Source organism: Lepisma saccharinum, chromosome 28 (assembly GCF_977018435.1).
Source record: "Lepisma saccharinum chromosome 28, izLepSacc3.1, whole genome shotgun sequence".
NCBI classification, from domain to species: Eukaryota; Metazoa; Arthropoda; class Insecta; order Zygentoma; family Lepismatidae; genus Lepisma; species Lepisma saccharinum.
In genome coordinates, this window is record NC_139256.1 from 17,311,720 (window position 1) to 17,331,133 (window position 19,414).

At 36.2% G+C, this 19,414-nt stretch overlaps 2 protein-coding genes across 4 annotated transcripts in view; one reads left to right on the top strand and one right to left on the bottom strand.

Moving 5' to 3' along the window:
* Positions 1 to 829: 829 nt before the first annotated feature.
* LOC145980648 (ATP synthase mitochondrial F1 complex assembly factor 1) lies at positions 830 to 2,657 on the bottom strand. The gene has a single exon (XM_083113696.1). It carries the CDS (start codon positions 2,580 to 2,582, stop codon positions 1,737 to 1,739), a length of 846 nt encoding a protein of 281 aa, XP_082969822.1. The 5' UTR covers positions 2,583 to 2,657; the 3' UTR covers positions 830 to 1,736.
* An 884-nt stretch (positions 2,658 to 3,541) lies between these two features.
* LOC145980783 (nuclear RNA export factor 1-like) overlaps positions 3,542 to 19,414 on the top strand; it is a 37,825-nt gene continuing 21,952 nt past the window's right edge. The window contains exons 1-3 of one of the 3 annotated variants that reach the window (XM_083113864.1): positions 3,542 to 3,712; positions 7,570 to 7,662; positions 15,682 to 15,775. In XM_083113864.1, coding sequence (XP_082969990.1) covers positions 7,637 to 7,662; positions 15,682 to 15,775 — 120 coding nt within the window. In that variant the 5' untranslated portion in view covers positions 3,542 to 3,712; positions 7,570 to 7,636. Of the gene's footprint in view, positions 3,713 to 3,766; positions 3,878 to 7,569; positions 7,663 to 15,681; positions 15,776 to 19,414 lie in introns of those variants that run through there. The other 2 variants (XM_083113863.1, XM_083113865.1) reach the window with 2 other exon arrangements.

Here is a 19,414-nt window from a genome sequence, read left to right on the forward strand (position 1 = left end):
AATGGCATGTCGTCTGAAAGTGTGACCAGTATTTTATGTGAAGATACTCTTTTTAAATCTACCTTATGTAAAAAAAAAAAAAAAAGTTAATGGTGGTCAATTTATGCTTATGTATCTGAGTGTGTGTCGGCAAAGCACTGATTGGATACTAAATATTTAAATAGAATTTTAAGTGATGAGGACAAAGGTATGTAAGCTACAATGAACACATACACTATTTTATTAATTTTCAATAACAATGTTGTATTACTTATAGTATACATTATTAAAGCTCTGGCAAAACCATTACCCTACTCTGCTCACTATTTTCTAAGAATTACTATGGGTGCGTTCCGAAAGTCTTAACGAAACGAACACATTCAACGAAAATAACTGGGCTCCTGAATCTGGTGAAACCAGTTTAAAATAACTGGTTTCACCAGACTCATTGGACACACACTAGGCGAAAGCGCAGCATTTTGTTTAGAGAAAGTTTCCACATGGCGTCCAGCGGAAGGAATGTCCTTATGGCAAAAATAAACTCTACAGTGGGCACTGTTCCTCATTTTAATCACATTCTAAGAACAGTTATAGGCATACTCATCTTGTGCATGTTGCTTCATATCGCTTTCTGTTAAAATTAAAATACATTTTCCGAAATAGTGCAGTTAAATCCATCAGGACGTGCGTTGTCTGGAAGCAGCAGACTATTCTCACCGAACAAACCAGCCTCCTGGCCCGTGTGTTTGATGAATCTCGTTCTTTCACGAAACGCACGGAAGCACTTACGGGCCAGCCAGTTACCACATTAAAACTTTAGTATCTGCCAAACGTCTGAAATTCCTTTACTTTCTTGCTTTTCACATTGGTAAGGATTGTTGAAGGTGGGATTTGGTTTTTTTCACGACAATAGGATTAATTTTCCACATATCGAGTAATTATTGTTTGTTGGTTTTTCGGTTGTGTTACACACAATATGGCGGGCAAATCTTGACTAGCGTTGTCTATGATCAGTGGTGTGCAGTGTTTCCAACCTTCTTCACCGAAAAATACCTACCTTCGTGTTACTGATTTTGTATTTATAGCCCCTCGAACCATTCACAGATAGCCTCACAAACGATGCACGGCAAGGTTAGGTTAGGTTAGGCAAACATAGTTAAAATTGTCATCTTGAAAATTGTCATGTTCTTGAAAAACAACGGCGTGGTTGGAAACACTGACCAGGGGTTACATCATCGAACGCACGCAACATTTGGTTCACGTAGTAGAAGGACATAGAAGCAACAGTTTTCGTGCATTGGAAAGACATTAATCTTCAAAAATACATGATTTACCGGCTAAATTAATTAAGCGATGGGAAAAAACACTTCCACAACCTTTCTCCTGTAAAACTGAAGAAATACGTCTTGCGGATACTAAAAATTTTACCATTACCATAACTCGTTTAACGCGATAAACTCGTGCGACTTTCGGAACGGGCCCTAACAAGTTTGCTCACAAAAACCTTTTTTTCATTATTGTGAATAATATATATTTGAAACAGCACGAATGCAAGCAGGGTACTCGCAAACAATTTCTTCACAAATATTTAATTACACACGTCTCTTGTAGTTTACGGCTGTTACAAGCATAAAAACAATTTTTGTATATGAAAATTCCTGTCGCCAGTTATAAAACAATTGAACCATTGTGATATTTCTGGCACTGCACTACCTTTGCACATACTATGTGTGAATATCTCGTGGCCATCCTAAAGTTCAAAGTGTTAAACATTCTAATTCTGCAACTAGGTCCATGTATTTAAATTCACTTGGGATGTTTGTAAACCTTTCCAAAAGTTTCTCTCTCTTCTGATTTGGCTTCCTATAATACAACTGCAATTGATTTGCGAGGCACTGAGCTTCTTGAATATTCAAAACGTCTTCATCATATTCACCTCGCATTAACACAATTCCTTTTTCCTCCTTGATATCTGGATAATGTATAATTGTCAGACACTCAGGAGCATTGTCTTTATAGGCTTGATAATTAATCAATGATGTAAAATGAGCTTCATGGCCAGAAAACTGACACAAAATAAACTCGTAACCTTGGCTGCGTGGCAGAGGAAAAAGAAAAATTGGAAATGTTTGGCATCTCTTGAATTGCTCATCGTAAACTTCTGCTGGAATAGCAGCAGCAATGCCATCCCTGTCTTTGTAGTACTTACGCCATATTTCTTCAATCTCTTCTGCAGTCTTGTCCTTAATAAGTTCGAGCTTCATTACATCATTCAGTGTCTTTTGTTTGGTAAGCAAGTAATCTTTACTAGATTCGGAGTGTTGTTTCGGATTAGTAACACCCGAAAAATTCCGGTCACCCGACTTTGCTTTATTGGTAGAATGATTTTTGCTCTCTTGAAATTTTGCAAGAAATTCTTCTGGAGAAGTCTGCTGTAAGACAGCAATCTTCTCCGAGTATTTAACATAATAAGGATTTGCTTTCAATTTCTCCAGCGCAGCATCTGAAGATGCCATACTACAAGACCGTTGACAAATGTTAAGACTCTTAAACAGTATCGCAGGATATAATTTATACGCTTTTCTCACAAATAATTGTGCCATTAGTTGCACCCGGTTGCACCCACTTCTACTTCACCATAGAACTCAAAGAGAATAGAACTTTACGTTCACCTGCTGCCACAGATTCATAGACACAGATTCCTACTGCCTTACTGGTGAAAGTGAAAGTGATAACCGAAGGTGGTAGTGATGAACCTTTATGAAATTTGAATACCCGCGTGAAACGTTAATACCATATGGATGGAAAATGAAATGATAACGTTTCTCATTTTCAAACAAGACTTTGATTTTTATCATAAACTTGTAAATTATAAAACACTACCCATCTGCATACCCCAAATCGCCCATGAGTCCTAGAACTCAGAGAAGTAAGAACAGTGAGATTGATAATATCTACTATCACTATCACTGTTCTAATTTGTTTACATTTTTTTGGAGCTCTATTTCAATTTCTTGGCCGTGTCCGGATTGGCAAGCGCTCCGTACCGTTCTCTCCCGTTGTTCTCGCGTGCCGTCGAAGTCACGTCCAAGTCGTCCGAATCTGCATGTCCCCTTGTAGTATCGTTGTCACTTTTCCCGCCAGGTGTCAGCCCGAACTTCACCCACCGCGCTCTGGGGCGCAGGCGCACCGCACGGAAGCAGAAGGCAGACGCCAAACAAACATCACAATGATTTCCACCTATTTACTACTCATATTAAAAATGTAACATGCTATTTCATCATTTATAATTTTTCTACATTCAGTATTATCGATAAAATGTTAAATTATCACTGAGTTTTACATCGTCTAATCAGTAAATGTTGTCTGTACAAAGTGAAAGTTAGAATATGGCTGCCAAGCGCAGGGTCACAGCGAGTTCAAGCGTGCATCTGTCGCGCCTCTCTGCTCTCCCCTCCAACTCCACGTCTGCCGCGAATTCGGACAACGGAGGTTGGCTGAGTCCCCGGATGGAACGGTGCTCTAGGTGACATCTGCTGCCGATTCGGACGCGGCCCTTGTCGTACAAATGTACCTAACACTAAATAATACGTAATAATCATAACTAGTGTGATATAATCATAACCTTGAAGACTGCTTCTTTTGCTTAAATCTAGTACTGAAAGTTAATACCATCATACCATCATGAACCTGTATGTATCCTGTTAATCCAATGTTGTTAACTGGTTTTAGGGTGTGTGTTCACAAGGTTCTATGTGTGTAAAGTAACAGAATATCATTGCAGTTTTAATTTCTGCAATTATTGTGGAAGGTTCAGTGAAAATTAATAAAAACAAGTGTTCAGTTATCTCTTCAAAAAAACAATGAAGCATTAGACGATCGAAAACTTCGATTGCCAGTATGTGTATGAAGTGTAATGTAGGCTGTATAATGCTTGGAAATAATCATGCAATGTCCTGTCATCCTTGTAAAAAGCATAGCAGCTGGCGCACATTTTGATATACATAGTTAAACTGAGTTTTTGAGGGAGGGAGATATCTGTGCTGTGTACACCTGTTACACTCATAAATTTTAAATATTACATTTATGCATAATGACATGGTAAAGTCATGTGGTCTAACATGTTCATGAAATAATAGTGAACTCTGCACTCCAAAGTAAGAAAGCAGCAACACAGGGTACCCTTGACCCTCTGTACCCCCTGGAGAAAGTGAAATATTGGTACTAATTTACTATTCCACAAACAGATTTCTTCATTTTTACACAAGAAACTACTTACGGTAATAAGTTTCTGTAGCATTGTCTAACATCTGGAAGATGTTTTCTGTCATATGGGAATGTATCATAGCGGAAATTCATTATTTTTGTTGAAAATTAATTCTCCGACGCACAATAGCCTTCGGCGCGTACACCTTCATAGATTATCGCGCGTCGTGCTTGTGTTTTGTCGATACAGGGTTTCCAACCACGCCATTGTTTTTCGAAAAGATGACGTGTCGTGGATGTGTGGTGAAATTCATACTGGGTGTGGCAGATCCAGTGGATTTTGTGGTCTCACTGCAGAACATGGGCTGCTTTTTTCCTCTAAATAGACTAACAAAATTTATCCCCCCTGAAAGTATGTATCTTCTACTTCCATTTTCCGGTGTTACTTTTCCGATTTCTATTATATTATTGCGGGTTAAAAATGTTTTTCGTGCTGCTAACAGCAATGCATTTCTCCAATCGTTTGCATCCATATTGTTTACCCACAGTTGCTGTCATTTGTTTTGGGGTCTTCCTCTCCACACAAGAGTTTTGCTACCTTGTGTTTAGACATCAGATGAAGAATGCCTACGAGGTTAGGTTAGGTTCCATTAGCATAAATACAATGAAATATTATTCTTTGGGCTAAGAGAACTAAACCAACCTAGCCTAAAATAAAAATGCTTTTTCCCGTGACGTCAGAACACAAGGTTGCTCAAGTCTTGTGCAATAAGTGAGACCCTTCATTTCGCTGAATTAGAGTTGATTTGTTGCTCTGGATTCCACCTACACACGCACCGTTTCTTTCAATATTTCACACTAGGAATGCTTACAAGGTTAGGTTAGGCCTGTTAGGTTGGGTTCCAATCGCATGAATACAATGAAAAATGTTTTTCCTACTACTGAAAGTAATGCATTTCTCTATTCGTTCTTGTCCATATTGTTTACGCACAGTTACTTTCATTATTTCGACGAGGAATGCCTACAAGGTTAGGTTAGGCCTGTTAGGTTAAGTTTCATTACCATAAATACAATGACAAATTATTATTCAGGCTAAGAGAACTAAACCTAGCTACCTAACAACATAGGCATTTTTTTCCTTTCACTACATTTGTGCAGGAATGTGCGCCACCATGTCACTTTTTTCTTCCAAGAGTGCCCAACCTGGATAAGTTTTTCTCGTTTTTTTAAAAGAAAGAAAAAATTCCGCACCTTCAAACTTATTTTTCCTGATTACTAACTAAAAAAACATTACCAAAAAATTATGAACCACGATCCTCCTGAGCAGCCCATATTCTGCAGTCTTACCGATTCTGTAATTGGGTACTTGAAAAACGGGTAGCTCCACAAACCATTGACGGATAGCCCCAAAAACCATTCACGCATAGCCCCACAAATCATTTCCGGCAAGGTTAGGTTAGGTTAGGCAAGCATAGTTAAAATTTTGTTCGTAAAACAATGCAAAGAAGCTTAAGAAAAGAAAATTCCACTTCACGAGTATTTATTTTTTGGGTTACAAAGGTTGGAAACACTGCATCGACAAAACACAAGCACGACACGCGATGATCTACGAAGGTGTTCGCGCCATACTGTGTCTTATGCAAGCGAAACGACGCAAATAAATAAGTACTCGTAATGTGAAAAATTGAAATTGCTTTCATCAAAAAAACGTGAATACATCTTCAAGAATGTTCCGCGAAGCAGATAGGTAAGTACGAATGTTAAAAGGGATGAAACGAAGAACTTACATGTGTTTGTGGAATTGTAAATTTTTACCAAAATATTTTGCATGGTTTATGAAGATTTTGTTGTTTATGAATGTTTTCAGTTGATTTTAGCTCTAGGAAATGTGTTATTGTGAAGTACAGTATGTCTGTTGTTTTAGCGTATTACTTTACCGTGTAGCAGAACAGCATGAAGGCTTTGTGCAAGTGAATATAGTACATAAACGACTTTCCACAACAGCAGCTATAATTTTACGTAGTTAGTTTAGGATTGTTAGGTTTGGTATTCTTTCGCTATTTTAGTGTGCATACAAAGTTTTTAGTAACTAAAAGCGGCAAAAATACTCCGAAATTGCAGGTTTTAACGTATGTGGGCCATTCCTTGTGATCAAATATCCCCATTGGGAGTGAATTTACAATACCGGATCCCTCCCCGAAATTGAGTGGTCTGCGATCGGAACAGAAACCCTAGATTTCTCCACGAAAACAATGGTTATTGCAATATTTTACGTTTTAGAACGAAATTTATATATTCCTGATATTACTACAGCCACAAATTTTAACTATGGTTCCCTAACCTAACCTTAGCGTGAATGGTTTGGGGCTATTCGTGAATGGTTTGTGGAGCTATCCGTTCATCGTTCTACGACCCCAAATTTTAACTATGTTTGCCTAACCTAACCTTACTGAGAATGGTTTTTGGGGCTCTCCGTGATTAGTTCGTGGACCAATTGCGATCACGGATCGATAAAATATCTTAGTTTCATAGCACTGTAACGGCAAAATTTCCTCACTCAATTTCACTTATTTTGCAATTTCTACACGTGACCCCCAAATTTTAACTTCAAATTCGTGATTAGGAGGCCTCAATTAGTGAGTATGCGAAATATTACAAAAATCGGGGAGGGGTCCGGTAATGTAAATTCTTACCCTCCATTGTTTGTGCATTCCTAATGCTGGAACCACTTTTACATTACGTAAAACATTTAAATTTGTCGTCGTATTGCTCGAGGGGGTTCAGTGGGTAAATGGCCCCGAACACTGCTCTTACTACACATTATCCACCTTAGGCCTTCAAGTGCTGTTGCACTACACAGCTTATTTGTAGTTGCTTTTTCTGTACTTAAGTAAATGACGCTGCAATCTATATATTTGTGTTTGGTGAGGGCAGGGGTCACAGTTCTTTAAAGTACTAATCACAGTTGTTATAAATTTACACAAATATACATGCACACATTTTTAAATAATTGTCTACAGAACATCAACTGCTACTGTAAGTAGGCTTTCCAACCCTTATTTGTTGTGAGTCTCCCAGAATTAAACTTGCTCCCCTGGTCTCACAGACAAACTTCGTTATCTCCCAGAATGACGAGATTTTGTTATTATTATTATTATCATTGTCTTTAGGTGTTCATTCAGCAAGCGAAGAAATTTGTTATTGAAAACCAAACAATTAAACTTCACAATATTATTTTGAAGACTCATGAAAAATGAGTCATTGTTTAAATAAGTGGGAGGAAGGAGAAATAGAAAGTTTTATTATTTTTAAACTATGATCCCTGTATACTTTGTGTTCCATGATCTATGGATATTAATTTTAATATTAATTGTTGCTTTCCAGGTGATCTCTGGTTACAGTCCTCGAGATATTTGACATTCACTGAAAGAACGTTGAAAAAAATACCAAAATGACTAGTCCTGAGTCTATGACATTGTAAGTTTAAACATATTTCATGACTTTTTACTTTTAGTTATTATGCAGAATTTGTAGAATCGTGCATTCTGCTTACTGCATAGCTATTAGAGTTGGAAGTGGTTGAAAAAAAACAACAGATTTTTTTCCTGCGTTTGCATTTTTTGGTGTTTTTTCATATTTTTTCTGCAAAGTGTTTCAACTCAATGGAAATACATTACTTGGCTGCAGTTTTCTTGTTCTACAGCTTTAGTTTATCTCTCTACTGTAAAAAGGCACTCATGTCTAAATTTGAAGTACATCTTTCAACATGGATTCAAACAAGTGTTCTCAGGTTAAGTCTATGTTGGCTTCCAACATTTCGAGCGCATACGTTGCTCTCATCTTCAGGGAATATAGAAATGGAGACCAGTGTGGGGTTAAATATATGACAGTTATGGTGCGGAGTTTGGATTCTGTCTTCTTATTGGCTCGTTCTAGATCCTGTTGTTCTTATTGGCTGCAGCTTTCTTTTTACAGAGGAGCGAATTCCAGGTGTGACTGAGCTGGAGTCCCACGGCACTGTTGAGATTAGTACTTTCCCGTGATATGGCTATGGCTTCTTTTACTCGTCGTACCCGGCACATTTGGCTATTATTTTTATGTCAGAAAATAAAAACCTGTGTCCCTATGTGATGCTGTGTTCTGCAAGCCCTGACTTTTCAGGTTGGAATAATCTGATGTTGCGCTGATGTTCAATGGTGCGTCCTGTTTGGCCTATGCATGGTGTCCCATATTTGCAAGGAATACGGTATACTCCTGAAATCCGTAGCTCCAGGTTATCCTTGACTTAGTGGAGAAGAGCCTTGGTCTTGAGTGGTGGTCGAGTGGTGGTCTTTACTCCATCTTGCTAGAATTCTACTTAATTTTCCATTTTCCAGAGGTGTGCCCAATAAAAGGTAAAACTGTTGTAGTGGGACGTTCTCCTGTGTTGCTGCTCGCAGGGGGGCTGTGTGGTGAAGGGACCACATCCCCATGTTTGGCTGACCCAGGTGGTGAAGAATCGGCCCTTCTAAGGACCACACTGTTATCCAGGGTTGATTTCCGCTGAGATTTCACTGCCTTGTTGTCCATTTGTATGCAGAATTTTGCAAACTTTTACCATTGTTCCATACCCACTGTTCTTTTTCAATACTACGTCCAATTTCTGTACATACACAGGATCTTCAACCTGGGCCAGGGCCTCTATAACGTCTTCTATAATTTTGATGCTTGTTTGAAGTTGTTGAAAGAAGAAAAACAGAGAAAAGATAAAGAAAAGAGAAGAGAAGCGAGGAGAGGAGAGGAAAAATAAATACAGTATATGCTCGGTGTTGGTTGTGGATACAAAAATATGCACCTGCATATGAAATATGCATTTTAGTTAAAAATCCTTACATATGCATTTGCATATGCAATATGCAAAATTTTGCGAGCCCTATTAATTACATATTCTATTCCTTTCTAGATACATAGCTTGAACAAAAAAATATTAATGAATTACATAACTTACATGATTTTGCATAAGTTTTATGTTACATATTTGCCAGCATATTACATATTTTACATAAAATAATATATTTCGGTAAATTTTTCCATATCTTGAACCTTTTTCCTATGTAGCTCATGTGATGTCATATTTTCTAATCAATGAGATGCATACTGCGTACAGTCACCTAAAATTGACTTCCAAGTGGAAAGACAGGCTGATTTGTTTTTTATCTTCAGTGAAGACCAAAAGAATACAGGAACTGTTATTTATCGAAAGTTGCTGGTATTTCTCTCCCCCCACATTTCTGGTTATATATTTTCATTTCGGTTTTAGCTTTAGTCAAAGCACCTAGCAACTTGGCATCGGTGGACAAGAAAGCTATTTTCCTGTACGTAGCAAGTTGCACATAAAGTACAAAAGTAGCTACGTATTTTCATTTGTTTTGTTCTTTCTGAAGATGCCTTTTTTTACAATTTGTTTAGATTGATTGATTGATTGATTTAGTTTATTTTACTTTGCGTTTTGTGCCTCTTGGCTATTTTGCGAAGATGGGGATGAGTGATGAAAGGATGAAATTGATGAATGGACATTCACAAACAACCAAGCCCGACCGGGATTCGAACCCGGGACCCTTGGCATCGCAGCGCGATGTGCTAACCACTCGGCCACAATTTGTTTAGAAAGTTACAAGGAGCTCTCTTACGTATTTACATATTATACAATAATTTGCAATGTCAAAAGTAATTAATAGTTGACAAAATTGGTTTCTTACATAGGTATACATGCAGTGCTTCTTTGAGTTTATATATTTGATACAAATTATAACTTGAACAACTTAATGTCTTTAAAATTATGTTGAATATGTTCAAATAAAATAAATACTTAGCAGAATTCTTGAAATTTCTTGGATACTTGATTATTATTATTAAAATATTTTTTTAACACTACATATATAGCTACATATCCTTTTGGTAATACATATTTAGGTACATATTTTATCAATTATTGTTACATATTTATGTACATATTTTGTACTTTGATATTACATTAAGATCTAATCGTCACTCACCCTCATCTTCGCAATTAGCCTAAGGTGCAGGAAAGCTAAATAAAATAAACCAAATCAATCAATCAAGCTATTACAAGGGAGATTTAGGTCCCAAACTTACTTATAATTGTGAGTACTGCTGTTGGAAAATGGCCAGATGTACATAAAAGAATGAGCCTCCCTGATTGCATAAAATAATGATGTCACCTTCTAATAGAGGGGTTCCAGGTTCAATCACCAATGGAGGCACACTGGTTCAGGTCCAATCCCAATAAGCATATCTGAGGATAAAGTGGACTTAATCAAAATTTTACTGAGAGAAAACCAGATGTTTTTAATGAACTCTTTGTTTGGCCATTGTGACCAATCTATTTGAGTTTCTGCCTCTCATTTAGGGCCACCGTGCACTAGGACAGTGTTTCTCAACTACCGGGTTGTGGCCCAGTATCGAGTCACGAGAGTTCATTAGATCTCGTGGTTGCCAACTATTTTAAACCCAATTTTATATTGTCAAGAAGCCTTTACTATACCATACCATATGCCATATCTAATTTCAAGAAGAAGCTGCGTTAGCTCAATCTGACTACCATGACAGAGACCCGGGTTCGATCCTGGCAGGGGAGAACCAGGAATTTTTCAACCTGTTCAAGTGTCTTCGGCACCCACCCAGCATCGTATTAAGTGGGTACCTGGAGGAAACTCTGGGGGGGGGGGGGGTAAAGGCAGGGGCGTTGTGCTGATCACATCACCCCCAGCTCGGCCAAGATCAAGAAAGTGTGGGGCCCGAACCCCACACCCCCTATACGACTTCATGGCATGGTGCAAAACACAGGGGAGTACTTTACTAGTTTCAAGGGTGGATATTAATGTATAAAATTTTAAAAAATTAGAAAGGGGTAAAATTTTTGGGCAGGGCATTGCCTTTTATAGAATGAATTTATTATGCTGTGGTCTCACAACCGTTGACAACCACACTAGGTGGCCAAAATACAAGACTTGCTCCATGACCAGGTTTACCAGCCATTAAGTCAAATTATACATGATGCACTTGAAAGCCAGAAAACAAATATATTATGCTAAATACAAATGTAATGGGGATTGATATTAGTTTTTCTATTTTAGATGTAGTTAAAGAAACAAAGTGAATCATTGAAGGTACATTTAATAACTGTGTTAAAAGATGTAGCAATATTTTGTTTCTTTCTTTCTTCTTTTCTTGCTTCATGTGCATGTTCATATCTTAAATTCAAGCAATGAAAATTATGTCATACTATTAGATTCTATTTACAAAATATGTACAAAACTACTCTACATACATGAATGTTTATATACTACGTCGATATATTTAATAAGCCTACTAAAATATGAAGTTACCACTTGGGGAGAAACCATCCATTCAAAGAACCCAACATTTTTGCAACTACTGCTTGTGTCTAGTTATGAGTTCCATGTCGAAAGTTCTATTTTCAATTCAGATATGAGTGTTCGTTACAGTAGAGAGATAAATATAAGTTGTGGAACAACAAAAATACAGCCAAGTAATGTATTTTCATTGATTTGAAACACTTTTGGGAAAAAGGCCCAACCACAAAATCTGCGGAAAAAGAACACTTTTTTCAAAAAAAGTTGTTTTTTCCAACCTCTTCCAACTCTAGTTACTTCATAATGTTATTTACAAAAAATGAAGCATGGAATAAACGAAATTGATCAACCCCTTCTGTATATCCTAATAACCCTTTTTCATTTGTGTAAAAAGCTTCAAAATTTTAGTGTAATCTCAGCAACATGAGGTCAATCCTCCTTTACTCCAGTCATGTGTTCTCACCATTCACTTGCTTAAAATCATGTGATTTAATTGCTCCATGTAAGAACCCATGTGGGTGCCACTGTATACACCAGGGGTGGCCAACGCGTCGACCAGCAAGCCGCGAGAGGTAGCCTGCGGTGCTCTGTCATATTATACTGATTTTATTTTGCATAGTCACAAAACATTTTATTACTTATATCTCTGTATTTTCAACTGTTGTATCAGGAAAAGAGCTTTGTTTTAACAGTTGAATCACATAATAATTAAACATACAAAATGTAAATATTCTGTGGATTTGCAACATGATAAACTCATTGTTGGAATGCAGTGTCAAAAGTGACTGGAAACAAGTGAACTGACTGCTGAAAAGTACAAAATAGTTGTGTAATTTTTTTACTGATTCCCAGCAACAAGTGAAATACTTTTTATTAAAATGAGTGTTTATGAAAGAATAAAATTGTAGTAATTATGTTTATGTAAAAAAATTATTTTTTTTTCTACCGTCTCATTAAAAGGGCGAAAAGATGCTAATGATGAACTGGGAAGATACGGCCTAAAACAGGTGCCAGACCCACATTACTGAAGCCAAAACTTATTTAATAAATTTATATTATATTAAATAAATAATACATACATAATATAAAAGTAAACAATGTCAGTTTTATGGTATTGGCCCTTTGCTTTCTTTTTTAGGCTCTCGTTGTTAGGTCGAATAAGATAAGTAGACCGCCAGTGATCCTTGAAATGTAAATTAGCCCTCAAACCAGAAGAGGTTGGCCACCTCTGGAATACACCCATTCAATTATATCTTATGTTCTTCTTAAAGGTGCACATAACCACTTTTTGTAGATGCAATATAATATAATATGGTTATTTTTAAGTGGAACGTTTCATCCTTGTTTCCCATTACTTTCCCAAACCATGATAAACACACAACCTTACATGACTAGTCACTCTACACTTCTCTGCACTATTTTTATTACATGGTTATTATATACCTGATTTTAAAGGGAAAAATTTTCCTCTAGAAAAGACAAAGAAAGGGAAAATTATTGCCAAAGAAATGGGAAAAAAAGGACTATAGTATTTTTGCACTCCGCTAAAAATACTATTTTAAATGAAAGTGAAATATATATATATACCATTCATATATAAAAAGCGGTATATTAAATTTCGTATTAATGTATCCCTTTTTTTTATATATATAAATGGTATATATTGTGGTTTCATTTAAAATAATATTTTTAGTGGAGTGTGAAAATAAACTATAGTTGTTTTTTTCATTTCCTTTTATTGAAGGCAAAGTACAGCGAATAATCTTTCCAACCATTTCATTGAAATCTTCCTTGAAACAACCATGGCTTGCTGCCGCTTGTACCTGGCTTCGCTATTTCACTGGCACTCAATACTGTCATCACTGTCACACAGTAAAGTTAAAACTATTCGAACAAACTTCACAATAAAAGTCTAAATGTAGCAGATAAGTACACTTTCAACCCAACAGGTGTGCCACGTACAGTGCGTTATTACTGCCTAAGCCCAGATTACATTGTTGCAACAATTGCTGTAACATACTAGCAACACTTGTAGAGGGAAGGTAAGGTTCTTGTTCTTTCTGTACGCTAAGCTGCACTAAATTGACAATTGTTCAATGTTTTGTTCATGGAAAGAAACAGTCATACAAAATATTTGATATCTTGTCAGTAAAGGAACCAAGGAAGATTTTTTTTTAAAAGGGGGGGAAAATGGAATGTAAGCTGATAATTTAGTCAATAAAAGAACCAGAAAGGATAATGTTTTAAAGAAACATTAAAGAAAGGGAATGTGGGCTGGAAAAGGGAAAAAAAGGGAAGTCAAAACCATGTAATCTTGTTGGTGGAAGATAATTATCAACACTGTTGTTATTTATTCCATGATCCATTTTGAAAAATAAAAAAAAGGACTAAAATCTGGCCTCTAATGATTTCATTGCTTTTATTTCATTTCTGATTTTCCTGACTTCTCTGCATGTATCATCTAAAGTTCAAATCACCAACCCTGAGACCTGTAAACAAAACCATGTGCATGCAGAAAGCATTGCAAACTCATAGAAGTAAAATATTCCACACGAACATCCAACGTTGTTACAGGATTCATTATGTAAGGTAAAACAACGGCTAATTTGTAGTATGGGATACGCTGCCGCAAATGACGTCTCACTTTAAACTCAATGCTCTTTCTTTTGTACTTATTGCTTCACCTTCATGGTTAACTCTTTGCACCAGTAATCATTTCCCATAAATTTGGCTTCTTTGTTGCATGCGAATTGAATATATTTTACTTGCATTTTTTTTAGACAAAATGACATAACATGCTAATGTAAGGTTTCATATATTTAGGAGTGTATTTGAAATTTGTTTGTAGATTTTATGTAAATTGTATCTCATGTAAATAAAATATATAATGGGCATAAGCAGCCATATGCAATGCTGTAAGTCCAATAAATATATTTATGATTATGATCAAAACAAGACAAAGAACGTTCGTAAATTTATTGTGGTTGGAAACTTTGACAAGCATCCTAATAACGATTTTTGTTTCGCCAAATATAGAGGACTTCGTAAAATTGGTGACATGGCAAGGCAAGATAAGTGTGAACATTTTGTAGGAATATGCATTGTAACTTTCAATGAGCTTAGAGATTTGTGTACAAGGGTTGGATAAAAAGTAATGGCAACACTGGTATAATTGCTACTTGACTGTATTGGCAGAGGAGCACGTGTTACATTCCTTCAATGTAATCGCCCCCCCCCCCCCCCATCTCTACGACCTTCTGCCACACGTATGGAAGGCGTCGTACACCGTCAGCGCGTCCATCTCTGTCGATGTCCCGCAGTGACCGCCCTATAGCATGTATGATGGCTTCATGTGTGTCATAGTGCTTCCCGCCCAGTGGTTTCTTCATTTTGGCAAAAAGGTCGTAATCACACGGTCTCATACCGGTGAATACGGCGGATGTTCCAGTACCTCCCACTACCAGTTATGCAGGAGCGCCGTCACAGTGTTCGCAGTGTGACACTTTGCATTGTCAAGCAGGATGATGGGACACCGTGCCAGAACATGCCGTCGCTTCCTTCTTAATGCGAGACGAAGGTGGTGTTGCAAGAAGGTGCTGTAGTAGGCTGCATTGACCGTCTGCCTGAGAGACGTTGTTGTTCTTGCCTAAACATATTGTTAGGGCGCTTGCACTCTCGTCCTCTGCTTCAGAGCACTGCTGTTTTTGACTGAATAACATACAATCGCACCCCACTCACTATACTTCCTCGTCTGACATTCCTTTATCAACCACGAAACGGTTGTGGCGCTGTGACTCACCCCTTTCACGGGACAGCAGTGTTGCCATTACTTTTTATCCAACCCTTGTACATAATGATATTTTATAACATTGGTTAATTTCTAAAAAAAAACATGTGAACAGCAAGGAAGTAGTGCCACTTTCAACATGGTGAGTTCTATTCGTGCGGGAAGGTCTCCATGTTCAGTCATACATCGAATCGGTGAGACGGTTTGTTTACAGAAGGTCTCAGGGTTGGTGATTTACACTGTAGTTCAGATTATTTTGATATGGTTCTGACATAAAGTTTTGCATAAATGTTTACCTTAATAATGTATTATGTATGAAATTATCTTTTCAAGCACCCAGCTTGCAACCACAGATCCAAAATGGAAGCCAGTCTCGGGTGGTGCCTTCAACCAACGTCAGGCACACTCTGGATGGAATAAAGTGACAGTATGTGCTCACACATCTCTTCTTTCTTTATCTTAACAGTTTATAACATTATATCAATGTGTAGCGTGTCAACTTGCAAATTTGCATTCCACAGCTTTATAACTCAATATTAGGGTTAACACCAGTAGATAATGATATCAGGTTGTACCAATTCAAAATTTACCATTATTAATATCCAATGGCATACTATATCTGATGTAAATTTAGATCATTTCTTTGATGCACATGAATATTTTGCTAATGGCTTCTGACAGCCATAATGTGAATTTCAAAGCAACCTCCGATCTCAACCAATCAGGAGTTGAGTTGGGGTATGAGAATATTACGAATGCACAGCACAATGCCTCTGGCAGGACCATGTTAAAATCAAATTGTAAACATTATGCAAAGAAGAAACTTTTAACTTTACGTATAATTTTCATTGATTTGTTAACTATTCTACTATTAAGCATGGTTTAACAGAGTTTGAATAAACTGGACACAAGGAAATCCAATCTAACAATCCTAATCTACTCACAAGTGTAAATGGTAACACCATAAGCATGTAGGGGCACAATTATAATGTTAAAAACACCCAACCCATCTTGCCTGACATGATTGCAATCTACTTTCCATGACATAAATTTTCACACTTTTTTCAAGTTAAGAAGTTGTATGGCTTCCTCAAACTACTTCCGCGTTCATTTCTAATATTCTAAACACATTGCTCATCATATTGTACAACTTGTAAAATCATTAGACAATCTGAACTTTCAGACCATCAACAATATTAATGATAGTTTATGAGAAATTTTGATATTTTGTCAAAAACTCAATATGCTGACCAAGGCAGAATTTATTTTATTTTGAATTGAATTTTTTGTACAGAGTCTCAAGAAGACCTTGCTAACTAACTAACTAACTCTCTAGCCTTCTTAAACCCGAAGGTTCATGGCTGCAGCAACACAGGCCTCCCATCTGTCCCTATCTTGAGCAAGATCTATGTACTCTTTTCCATCCCTACCGATTTCCCTTAGGTCCATCTCGACGTTGTCCCTCCATCTTCGTCTTGGCCTTCCTACTGGTCTCTTACCATCAGGTTTCCCAACAAGAATCCTGTAAACTCTTCTTTCCTCTCCCATTCGTGCCACATGGCCTGCCCACCTAAGTCTTCTTGATTTAATTATTCTAATAATATCTGGACATGAATACAAATTATGTAGTTCTAAATTATGTAACCTTCTCCACTCACCTGTCTCCTCATCCCTTTTAGGTCCAAATATTTTCCTAAGGATCCTATTTTCAAATACTCTCAATTTATGTTCCTCTTTCAATGTAAGGGACCAAGTTTCACACCCATATAATACTACAGGCAAAATTACGGTTTTGTATATTTTAACTTTTAGTTTCTTAGATATTAAACGAGAAGACAAAAGTTTATGAAGAGAGAAGTAGCATGCATTTCCTGAATTAAGCCTACTTTTTATTTCCTCTTTAATATAATTTTCATTTGTTAATATTACTCCTAAGTATTTGAATTTGGAAACTGTTTCAAACGAGTTGTTATCAATAATTAGATTTTGATTATTACCTAACACTTGGTTTCGGCCTGTAAGCATATATTTAGTTTTCTCTTTGTTAACTTCCAAACCTATCTCTCTAGCAGTTTTGAAAAATATTTTAGCATTATTCTTAATTGTATTCACATCATCCCCCAGTAAGTCTACATCATCTGCATATGCTAACAACTGAGTCACACCATTTAATTTTAGTCCTTCTTTAGTTTCGTTTACCTTCCTAACAGCATATTCTAAGGCAAAATTAAAGAGCAATGGAGATAATGCATCTCCTTTTTTTAACCCATCATGAATTGTAAATTTGTCAGACATATTAATACCCACACGAATTTTACTTTCTGTTTCACTGGTGCATATTTTTATCATACTAACAAGCTTCTTAGGTATTCCAAACTGTACTAATATATTATATAATTTATCTCTTTTGACCGAATCATATTCTTTTTTGAAATCAATGAATAGCTGATGGACATTTTGATTATATTCCCATTTTTTTTCAAGTGTCTGTCTGATGTGAAAAATTTGATCTGTAGTTGATCTGTTACGTTTAAATCCACATTGATAATCACCTATAATTTCATTAGCATATGGGGTTAGTCTTGTTAAAAGAATGTTAGATAATATTTGATATGTTGTTGAGAGTAGAGAAATTCCACGGTAATTATTGCAGTTCATTTTATCACCTTTTTTAAACACAGGAACAATTATGGATTCTTTCCACTGTTGAGGGATTTCTTCTTTATTCCATATTAAACAAATTAATGTATGAATTTGACATATTAATGAATTCCCACCATATTTAATTAACTCAGCTGGTATTAAATCAATGCCAGGTGCTTTGTTATTCTTTAGCCTTTTAATAGCATCTTTAACTTCAGTCAAGTTAGGTTCTGGAACTAAAGGTTCTGCTGTGTGGACTTCATTCACTTCTGATTTATCTCCTACATGGACATTTAAAGGTCATTAAAGTAGTTCTTCCATCTATTTAGAATATCGCCGTCTTTATCTTTTATCAAGTTTACTTTAGGTTGCCACCCCTTTCTAAACTCATTTACACCTTTATATAAATCTCTGATATTTTTATTTTTGCTGTTTGTTTCAATTTCGTTAATTTTGCTTTTCAAGTAATCTCTTTTTTTACTTCTAAACGTGTGGTTAACTTCTCGCTTTATTCTATTATAATTGTTTAGATTTGTATCATCAGAGTTATTTAACCACCTAAGTCTAGCCTGATTTCTTATTTCTATTAGATTATGACATTCATTATCAAACCATGGCTTACTTTTTCTCGGTTTATGGTATCCTATACTTTCTTTAGCTGCTGATTCTATTGCATTACGTATGTGCTCCCAATTCTTATTTACGTCTGTTTCATTTATATTTTCATCATTATTTAAATCCTGCAAAACATCAAATCTATTTGACAGTTTAATTTGGTAATCTTTCTTAATTCTTTCATCAGTAAACTTTCCTGTATCAAATTTTAGAACTTTTAGATTTTGTTGCTTATGATTTATCACTGAGAGTCTTTCTCTTAATTTAGCAATTACTAAATAATGGTCACTGGCACAGTCAGCACCTCTATGTGTACGAACGTCAATTATACTAGTATGCCTTCTCTTATCAATGAGAATATGATCTATCTGATTATGAGTTTTACCATCTGGAGAAGACCAGGTATATTTATGGATATCTTTATGTTTAAAAGTGGTACTTTTCACAATTAAATTCTTTGAGGTTGCAAAAGTAATCAATCTTATACCATTATCATTACTTAATTCATGAAGACTTTCTTTACCAATCGTGGGTTTAAATGTCTCTTCTTTGCCAATCTGTGCATTACAGTCACCTAACAGAATTTTCATATCATACTGAGAAAATTTATCAAAGACCTGTTCTAACTCTGTATAAAAATCATCTTTAGTATTATCATCTTTTTCTTCCGTTGGTGCATGTATGTTTATTAAAATAATTTTACACCACCTACCCTGTAAAACTGCATATGATATCCTATCATTAATAAATTCTATTGTTTTAAGAGCTGAGATAATTCTATTATTTATGAAAAAGCCTGTTCCAAAAT

Coding starts and splice junctions, on each gene's coding strand:
- LOC145980648 (XM_083113696.1), bottom strand. CDS start 2,582: ATGGCACAATTATTTGTGAGAAAAGCGTATAAATTATATCCTGCGATA.